Source organism: Nannospalax galili, unplaced genomic scaffold (genome assembly GCF_000622305.1).
Source record: "Nannospalax galili isolate Female #2095 unplaced genomic scaffold, S.galili_v1.0 scaffold109, whole genome shotgun sequence".
Lineage (NCBI taxonomy): Eukaryota > Metazoa > Chordata > Mammalia > Rodentia > Spalacidae > Nannospalax > Nannospalax galili.
The window spans coordinates 4,569,192-4,580,115 of record NW_008360315.1 but is presented as its reverse complement, the minus strand read 5'-3'; the positions used below and the strand labels follow the sequence as shown (position 1 = coordinate 4,580,115).

Sequence of the window (10,924 nt, the reverse complement as noted above, 5' to 3'; positions counted from 1 at the left end):
TATATATATATGATCCAACATGTGTGTGCACCATGTGTGTTCAGAAACCCTCAGAAGCCAGAAGAGGGCATCAGATCTCCTGGAACTGGAGTTGCAGGCAGTTGTGAGCCACCATATGGATGCTGGGAAGTTTCTAACTTTATCCATATTTATATTTATTCCAAATATTTATTGACAAAATTATCTGATATGGCTGGGAAAATACTGAACAATGACATGGGATACAAGAAATGACTCGTATTTTCAGTCATGTTCACTGCTTTTACTCCCAAGTACATGTAGTTGGCAAGATACAGATAAAATTAGTATCAGTGGAGGAGATTCACTGCACAGACTTTGCAATCAGATTTAACCTGGAAAAGTGTGTAAATACCACCATTCCTGTTAGTGATAAAGTCTCCAGGATTGGTGTTATAAAAGGATAATGTATTGCTGAGTTATTATGGATTCACATATATTAGGAATACTTCATTTGCTAAGCAACTTAATTACAAACATTTACTATGTGTGAATGTGAGTTACTTTTCTTTTGTGCTGCCACGCAGTACAGCTACACACAAATAGTATGTAAGTTACAGGTAATCCTTAAATAATATTAGTGGAATTAACCCTAAAATTAGTGATTTTTATGCATTCTACTCATGAAATATATATTTACTGTGTTTTTATTTTTATGTGTCTGAGTGTGTTGCCTACATGTAACATAGGTTACAGTTATTAGCTGCCATGTGGGTGCTGGGAATCTGACCTGGGTCCTCTGAAAGAGCAGTCAGTGCTCTTAACTGCTGAGCCATCATCCCCAAGAAATATATTTTGTATACATTAAAAAATATTCAAACTTCCTATTATAACTAAGTGAGCTGAATTTACTGAAAATTAAAACTTGAAGTGATTTATTGTACATCAGTTAAAAAGACTTTGTGTGCTATGGAGAATAAAGTCAGTTATCTAAGTTTTTTAAATCACATAAGGAAATATTTTTCATTTTCAATAGTGCCTATGTTGCTTTATTACTTATTAATATGATTTTGAAACAGTAGTCAACTTAAAATGAAACTAAAACACTTTGCTAAATTTAATCTAGCATGGCTTTAATGAGAAACAATGAGAATGGTGAATATAAGTTCCAATGTCAGCCTGGGAAACATCATGAAACACTGTCAATGAATCAATCAATGAATCAATCAATGAATCAATGAATCAGTGAATCAATTGTTAAATGAATGAATGAATGAATGAATCAATCAATCAATCAATCAATAAATCAATGCATTTAACTTCTGTTAACCCGGATTCACATGAATGCACTGTTCCATAGATTTTTTTAAAGAAACTAAGGAGGAGATCTAAATATGATAAAAATACATCGTATTAAATTCACAATAATTCAGTTAAAAACTAATTAAGAGGGGCTGGAGAGATGATCAGTGGTTAAGAATGCTGTCTGTTCTTGCAGAAGACCTGGGTTCGAATCCCAACACCCACATGCCAGCTAACAATGTCCTTAACTCCAGTCCCAGGGGATCCAGCAGCCTCTTCTGACCTCTGTGGGCATTGTACAACACGGGTGCACTTACCTACATGCAGGCAATACACACATACACATAAAATAAAAATAATAAAATAAAAAATAAAGTAACAACATAAAAAAAACTAATTAAGAAGTTCTTTGTGTGGGGTGTAGCAATCATCACATACACTCTTGATTCCTCTTTGTTGAGTTGTGTTTAATACTAACAACTTAATGCTATGGCCTGGAAAATATATAATAATCTTCTTACTGCATTTGTCTTATTAATATCTATTAATGAGACAGATGTTCTCACAATTTGTAGATTGAAAGACATGACAGCTGCTCCTATGACCACCTAGAAATTCGAGATGGGACCAGTGAAAACAGCCCTTTGATAGGAAGATTCTGTGGTTATGACAAACCTGACGACATCAGATCTACCTCCAATACTCTGTGGATGAAGTTTGTTTCTGATGGAACTGTGAATAAGGCAGGGTTTGCAGCTAACTTTTTTAAAGGTAATTTGCAGCTTACAAAAGTGCAGTTTTCTTTGTCATGTATATATGCAATATTAAGCTTTTAATTTGGGGGAAATTTGGATTGACATTTTGGAAGTTAATGTATGCACTGTCTGTAAGGATATTTTAGCAAGTTTTAATAAAATAAAAATGATATGTAAAATATTAGCACTGAAACATACAGACTGAGACCCGCATTAGAATACCACCTTAGAATACCATGTTTTCTCTTTCTTTCCTTCTTTCTTTCTTTTTCTTTCTTTCTTTCTTTCTTTCTTTCTTCTTTCTTTCTTTCTTTCTTTCTTTCTTTCTTTCTTTCTTTCTTTCTCTCTCTCTCTCTCTCCCTCCCTCCCTCCCTTCCTTCTTCCTGTCTTATTTTTTTTCTCTCTCTCTTTCATTATTTGTAAATGGAAATATTCAAAATAGAAAAATACAAAGTAGGTACCAGAGATGGCTCAGTGGGTAAAAGCACTTGCCACTCAAGCCTGATGACCTGAATTCGATCCCCCTGAGCCCAGGCGAAAATGCCTTGTGTGCATCTGTAATCTCAGACCTCTGATTGTGAGATGGGTGGTAAAGATAGGAAAATCTTCTAGAAGCTTATTGTTCAGCTAGCCCCTAGTAGACTTTACAACAGAAACAAAAGACTCTGGCCCCAACAAGGTGGACATCAAGGACCCCTTCCTGAAAGTTGTCCTGTCTAATGCCACCTGTGCTCTGGAATGTGGTGTGTGTGTGTGTGTGTGTGTGTGTGTGTGTATGTATGTGTGTGTACACTCACACACTCACGCACATGCACAATTTGAAAAAAGAAAAATGTGCTGGGTGTGGTGGTGCACACCTTTAATCCTAGTACTTGGGAGCCAGAGAGACAGGTAGATCTTTGTAAATTCACAGGGAGACCCTGCCTCAAGAAAACCAAAAAGAAGAAAGAAAAAGAAAGGAAGGAAGGAAGGAAGGAAGGAAGGAAGGAAGGAAGGAAAGAAGGAAGGAAAGAAAGATGCAGAAATATAATTATGTATAGGGAGAAAATCCTTTCAGTAATAGAAGAGGCTCTGTTTACAAGCAGTTTATCAACTCATTTCTAGTAGCCAACATTTATAAAGAATATCTTAGAGAATGGAGTTCCTCCACATTAGAAACAAATTATGACCACTTTAGCACAATATACTAATAGCTAAAATACCTTTGACCAAGAATTATTGCTGATAAGCTTTCAATTTACATGAAATACTTTGAGTTATTCTAGTATGCATTTACTAAAGTAAAAATGAAAGCTATGTTAGTGCAAACATTAACATCAAATGTACATGAAGGGAATTTATAGACACGTATGCAGTGCATAATTTTTAATAAAAATTTCCTGTGGGAACAATAAACAAAATTTTCTCTGTGCTGGATTTTATAGGATAAATGACGCTCAATTTACTTATGTCTAAATTTACCAATAGGCGTGTAAATGTTTCATCACTTAAATAGCAACAGTTTAATGCATTTTTCACAAGAGTCACTTAGGTATTCATCCTGTATGTTGAAAGGCAAAGGAAGTTGTCACTTCAGCTCTATAAATGTAAATGTATCGGTTTAAATTTTTCTGTGTGTGTCATATTTTGCAGTGGCAGAAACATACCGTAAAATTTCTTTCTTGTGATTATGTGTTTATCAAAAGTGCTTACTATTTTACAGATCCATAACTTCTCCACAAGATATTTAATATTTGCCTAATCCACACTAGGTTATGTATGAAAAGTAAAATCATGGCGTACTTGTCATGGTGTGCTTTAATAATAATATATATTTAGCATTTACAGAGCTATGTCCTCAGTCTCAATGTCTATATAAAAAATAATGAAGCTTTAAATTTAAAGAAGTCCAGTCAACAGCTGTTTCATTTTTACAAAAATTTATAGCCACCACAATCTGCTTCTCAATGACAGTTACTTAAAAGCATTTGTGTGTATTCTATGTGTGGGTGTGTGCTGGTAATTGAACCCAGGGCTTTGAGATATGAACAGCGCATGCTCTGTCTCTTAGTTGTGTGTGTCTCTCCAGCTCCTAAAAGCATATTTTGAGATTTATCTAACAAATTATACTATGAAATCAGTAATTGAAACTATACGTTTTCAATTCAATTAAGAAAAATTTCTAGGCTTTTAATATCTATTTGTAATAATATCTATTTGACCTAAAATGCAGGAAAAATACGCACTGTACAATGACTTTCAGTGATCTCTGTCACAAGCATCTAGTCTTTCTCTTGTTCAACATTTTTAGGTTGAAGCAACATGAATTCCTGTATGTCTTCACCACAGGCTCATACATTGCTCTTAAACTTTTGGTGAAGAAATGAGTGGTCTCTGTTTAATTCAAAGCTGTTACTAACCATATCTTTTAAAGTTTTGCATCCTCATTGCTAAATGCAGGACACCCTAATTACTCTGTAATTATCCTCAGTTTTTAGTTTTTCTGCTTTAAAAAATGTTATTTCTATAACATTTATACATTTATTATTTAACATTTATACATTATTAATTTATACACAATAGTGGGTTTCATTGTGATGTTTTCATACATGTCTATATTGCAATTTGATCACTCATGTTATTCTTCTTGTCTCCCTAGTTTTTCTGTTTTCCTTTTGTTGTTATTGTTGCAATTTTTATTGAATTTTTGTACTTTCCTCATTCTTATAGAAGAAGACGAATGTTCCAAACCTGACCGAGGAGGCTGTGAGCAGCGGTGTCTTAACACATTGGGCAGCTACCAGTGTGCCTGTGAGCCTGGGTATGAACTGGGGCTCGACAGGAGGAGCTGTGAAGGTAGGACTGGACTCTCTCTCTCCCTCTCTCTATATATATATCTTTCTGTGTGTCTCTCTCTGTCTCTCTTCATTCTCCCATCCTGCCTCCCCTCTCTTCTGTCCTCTCTCCCTTTCTTCCTCTCTCTCTTTGCATATATGTGTATGTATATCATCTATACATATCTTTCTGTGTGTCTTTCTTTTTTCTCCCATCCTGCCTCCCCTCCTCTTCTGCCCTCCCTTTCTCTCTCTCTCTCTCTCTCTCTCTCTCTCTCTCTCTCCTCACTTTCTTCTACAATGACTCAAGCAGACATAAACCTTGCCTGGATTCTTGTTAGGATCAGTCCTTTCCTCCTTTTGAGGCCTATATCTTTTCTATCTCCAGTTTAGTGTAGATCTATATATATCTCCAGCCATTCCATCATCTGCCCCTTTCATCTGTTCATTCTTCAGTTCAGCCCACCTTCACCCATCCATTCCTCCTGCCACACCTCCCTTTATGCATGCATGTATCCCATCATCTATCTTTGTATGTATCTGTCCTTTATCCACTGTAGTTTTTATCATTTTTTAGCATAATATATGTGTAGATGCCACTTACTGACCTGAATGGCCTGAGTTTGGCCATCTTCATGTCTTTACAATCTACCACAGACATAAAGGCATTTAGCATAAAGCTACATGGTTTTATGAATTAATGAGTTATGAATTAATGACTAATTAAACAAAGGCATTTTGCTATGGCTATCTAATCCCTTTCTTGCTATCTCACATGAGGGTTCCTGCACACTGTTTTGTTACCAGGGCCTGTGATAAATGTCTTCAGAATTTAAAGTTGCTTCACTTAACTTTCTCCATTTCAATATAGGCCTCAATCCTCAGTTTACAAACAGGAAATATTGACTGATGTTTCCTTTAGTCATCCTCTTTTTAAGATTTCTGTCAAAGCACCTTCACAGAAATGTCAGCAGTCTACTATTTATAGTTATATTTTAAAATTTTGTGTTTTATCACCAAAATGTAAGTTCTCTAAAAATGAGCACTTTGTAATCCACTTTGATGGTCTTGGAAGTAAAGAAATGTAAGTGATGCTTATTTTAGATAGGTCATTTACAGGAAAAGGAAACTATTGTTAAATGGAATAATTGGAATAAATATGCCATGTTTGCTACAATTTATCTCTGTTACTACTGTAGATTAAACATCCTTCCTTGTTTTAGGAAAACAACTTGAGAAATAAACAATTTTGTTTTATTGCATCAGAATATATTTTTTTCTATCTATGTCTATCAGTCCATCTGTCCATCCATCCATCTATTATCGATCAATCATGTTTATGTCATCTACTATCTATCATCCATATTTTTCCTCAGTTCCTAAAATTTCATTAAATTACAGAGACCATTTTTCTCTTAATTTTATAGTAGCCAAAACACTACAGGATGTTTCATACACATTGGCAAGAGAAGAAAATCCAGAACTGGTTTTGTATTACCCAGACTTTAAGTGACTGAAAATTTTATACTAGAGCCATAATTTGCTTTGTTGCAAAGCTACCAGTGATCAGTCTATCAATGGGGTTTGACGATAAATTGTTTTACTAAAACCTATGGACTGAGGATGCAGGCTCTAGGTATTTTTCAAGCTTTAAAAATTTATTGAGAATTTCATACATGCATATAAGGTGTTTTGATCAAATCCAACCCACTCCTTTCCCTCCAAGTCCTGCCATAGCTCCCCATCTTTTTTTTTCTGACAACTTCATGTACTCTTTCTTCTTCTCTTTTTCTATGGGACTTTTTGGTACTCTAATATTCCCCGCTCTTTGTTTTGACATCTACAAGATGCTTTGCTTTTAGTGATCAGATGGTGGGTGTGAGTGGTAAAGTGTTTAGAGGAGAGGTCTGTATTAACAAGTATCTTTCCTTCTATTTGCTTCTAGCTGCTTGTGGTGGACTTCTTACCAAACTTAATGGCACAATAACCACTCCTGGCTGGCCCAAAGAATACCCACCAAATAAAAATTGTGTGTGGCAAGTGGTTGCACCAACCCAATACAGAATTTCTGTGAAATTTGAATTTTTTGAATTGGAAGGCAATGAAGTAAGTGAACAAAACATCTATATATTTTATCACATTTTTTAAAAAAAGTAACATTTATTTTTCACTGTAGAATCCAGGAAAATTACAGAAACATATAAAAAGGAAAACTGTAAAATAAATTTACATACAACTATAACACTATGTTCATATAGAAAGTCAGTTTTTTTTTTTACTGTGGTATTTTCTATCTTATCAAAAAAAGTCACTGACAATGGTGGCATAAAAGTTATTGTGACAACCAGTCGCTTTCTGATTGGATTTGTGGGAAGGAATTCAGGCTTGGTTGTGACACTGTTTTATCACATTTTGAGAATCCCTGAAAGTAAAGTGACAAACTTAAAGATGGACAGCAATGCGATGTGTTCACAGCAATGTGTTCTTTCTTAGTTTCACTGCTCATTTCTGTGTGTACTTAAGATTCTGTTTTCATGGATGAAATTTTATAATGTTTCTGAAAGTTTGAAAATTACCTGGAGAGTTTTTAGTAATTTTAATGTGCTCTATTTCCATGATTTATTAATTAACTATAGAATATTTAAAATCTGATTTTTAAAAAATATTTTATTTATTTTTAGTTTATGTGTATAAGGGTTTTGCCTGCATTCATGTAAGTGCACCTGTGTTGTGCAATGCCCTCAGAGGGCAGAAGACTGTGTCAGATTCCCTGGAACTGGAGTTACAGATGGCTGTTAGACACCATGTGGGTGCTCAGATTCAAAACAGGACCTCTGCGAGAGCAGCCAGTGCTCTTAAACACTGAGCTATCTCTCTAGCCCTCTAGGATCTTCTTTCATGTCATGTAGATATTCCCTGAAAAAATTAAAACAATTAGTTGAGTCAAAACAAAAATATCTACTTAGGGGAGTAAGGTGCAGCGAGTTTTAGAGTGGGTCTATTTACCTTCTGTAGATTTTCAATACTGTGCTTGTGGTTCATATACCAAAAATATTCCTTTTATTCTAAGAAAATATGAATTTAACCAAAGCCATCATTCCTGTATAAAACATAGCTTACAGGACTGAGAGTTCGTTGTTTTGACAGGTTACCCCATTGAAAATAGTGAAATCATTTTTTGGAAGGCCTACATGCAGTCCGCAGACACCAAGCTCCAGTAGAATAGCAAGCCAAGGAATGATGACTTTTAGAAAACTGTCACTTGGATTTTTGGTTAGCACAGCATTAATTCCAGCTTAAAAGTATTTGTTTCCTAACAGCTCTTTTTTTTTCTTTTAAAACATTGTTCTTCCTTTCTTCCGAATTCCATTTCTGCATTTATGTTTAAATGAACATGATTTAACACCACTAAATAATATTAAATTTAACTCGTGGAAATGATTTGTCTTGGTTGTATGTCTGCTGAAACTTCAAAAACACAGAACCAGAAACATAGCATATCTATGTCCCTTGCACACAGTTTTGGGTGTATTTGAAGGTTTTATATACACTTTTGTTTTGATGGACTTATTTTTGTCTCTTGTCTGTTTCTTTCTGATAATATTCTTGCTTTTAAACACTTCTTTCCCCCTCACTCAGCTGTAGTAATGGTGCTTAGGAGTATTATTTGGGCTTTGAATTAAAAGTGGTTGGCAACTTTTGTATGGCAAAGTTAGGCATTTTAGAGAATTGTATCATTATAAAAGTCAATGGCTGGGACTGAGGAGATAACTCAGGTGGTAAAGTGCTCACCACATAAGCATGAGGACCCATGTTGTATACCCAGCACCCACATAAAAGATCAGGCATCATGGCATGTGACCCTGGGTCTTACTGTACAGCCATTATAGCTTAATACATGAGCCTCAGGGACAGTGGGAGACTCTGTCTCAAAAACCAAGGTGGGCAGCTTCTGAAAAATGACAACTAAAGCTGACCTCTGCCCTCTAGATGCACATGCGCACAAGTGCTTACACACCCACCACCACAGAAAGAACATGCGCACTCAAACACCCATACCAACACAGGTCAATGGACTTTTGATGTTATTTTCTAATAACATATTCAAGATAGATGATGAGGCAGGCAGTTTATCCTCTTAATGTAGTTTTTAAAATATATTTTATTATTTTTTTATTTTATCTTTATAAATATGTTACCTGCATGAACATAATTATGCTCATGTCATGCGAATGCCCATGGAGGTCAGAAGAGGGCATCAAATTCCCCTGGAACTGAGGTTATGGGTATTTGTTAGTCACCATGTGGGTGCTGAATATCAACCCTGGTTCTCTGCAAGAGCAGCCTGTGCTCTTAACCACTGAGCCATCTCTCCAGCTCCCCTGTTAATGTTTTCAATCCACATGGAACATCGTTTATCTTTAATAACTAACATGGATCAGAGTGAATACTAAACTGTGTAAAACAACATTTTTATGATACATTTAGAAATGCTTTTGCATGTGGTACACTTTCTGAAAATGCGATTTCTTTAGCAATCTGTGATTTGATATGAACTGAATGTTGAAGAACTTTTACTCACATAATTTTTCCTAAAGCTATTAGTTGTGTAAAGTGAGACATTTTGAGTCACTAATTGACATATGTTTTTAAGAAGAGTAAAGGTTTCTATTTAGGTGGAAGGAGCAGAGGAGGTTTTATACAAATAGGGTTTTGTATTCTAGAAATCATTATTCTCACAGTAATGGTCATCATTCATGGAATGGCTGGTTGCAAGTTTTGTTAACTTATGCCAGAGTTCTTAAATGTATAATGGTGTTACTATGTGGACAGTCACCTCAGCATTCTGTGTATTTTTGTAGTTTAATAACTTACGTGTTTACAATAAAAGGCCTGAGCAAAACCTTAACTCATAGAATATTGGATTAAGTTAAAATTTCATCATTTTATCCTTGTACTGATACCTGATAGGAAAGTCCATGGTAAAGAACTTTATCCCCAGAAACATTTTTCTTGCATTGTATGGGACTCTTTCAAAACAAACATCACACTCTAACAAAATAGGCAGAAAACTTACTTCATTTTTTTTCCCTGGAGCAGTTTGTTTATTTATCACCCAATTAATATCACAGGAACCAGTAATTTGAGTTGACATATTTCAAAGTACAGATCATGCCCCAGGGTTCAATCTTACGCATTGTTAAACCCTGCTAATTACACATTTATATAATAAGGGCATTCATGCAAGATGTGTTTTTTAGAATGTGCTCCATTAGAGCTTGGGTAAAGTGCTCTGGAAACATCTGTTAGAGGCCATAAAATTGCTTAAGAATACTTGGCATTCACTTTGGTTCTTCCATCTTGATGGTGCTGGTGCATTACAGTGAAATCAGATGACTTCAGTTTGTTACAAATTCATGGCTCCATTTCACTGAAAAGAGTTTGTATTTCTTTATAATCTTGTTTATAGCAATCCTACAGAACAACTCATGGTACCTTACTTGGCAAGAAAACCTAGAAAGTTGAGTTATTTAAATAAGTTTTAGGAGCTAGAGACATGGCTCAACAGTTAAGAGCACTGGCTGCTCATACAGAGGACCCAGATTTGATTGCCAGCACCCACAGGGTGGCTAAAAACCATTCATAACTCCTGTTCCAGGGTATCTGATGCCCTCTTCTGACCTCTGTGGGTGTTGCAAGACATGAATGCACTTACATGCACACAATACACCCATACACCTAAAATAAAAATGATAAATAAAATATTTTTTAAAATAAGCTTTAAAGATAAAGGACTTTTTATTGTATAGTACAGGTCTGCCTTTCAGTTTGGAAACTGTGTATGACACTGCTCTTATCACAACACTATGCTCCTGGTATATAACACTTGACAACATATTACTCCAGGCTGTTAGCTACCACAACCATGTGTGATAAGTATCATTTTGAACATGTTATCAGTTTTATTATCGCCCCCACACACAAATGGAATGAATGACTTCTATTAACAGTAGATGTTTCACAGGCTAAATGTACCAATCTTATATATTTGTTATCATAATTAAATAAGACATGACAGATACTTTCAGATTCATT

At 35.2% G+C, this 10,924-nt stretch overlaps 1 protein-coding gene across 2 annotated transcripts in view; it reads left to right on the top strand.

Annotated features, from left to right (window-relative positions):
* Tll1 (tolloid like 1) overlaps positions 1-10,924 on the top strand; it is a 241,358-nt gene that overhangs the window by 168,831 nt on the left and 61,603 nt on the right. For both annotated transcript variants that reach the window (XM_008824950.3, XM_029559553.1), the window contains exons 13-15: positions 1,836-2,031; positions 4,725-4,850; positions 6,774-6,934. In XM_008824950.3, the coding sequence (XP_008823172.1) occupies positions 1,836-2,031; positions 4,725-4,850; positions 6,774-6,934 (483 nt within the window). The remainder of the gene's footprint in view (positions 1-1,835; positions 2,032-4,724; positions 4,851-6,773; positions 6,935-10,924) is intronic.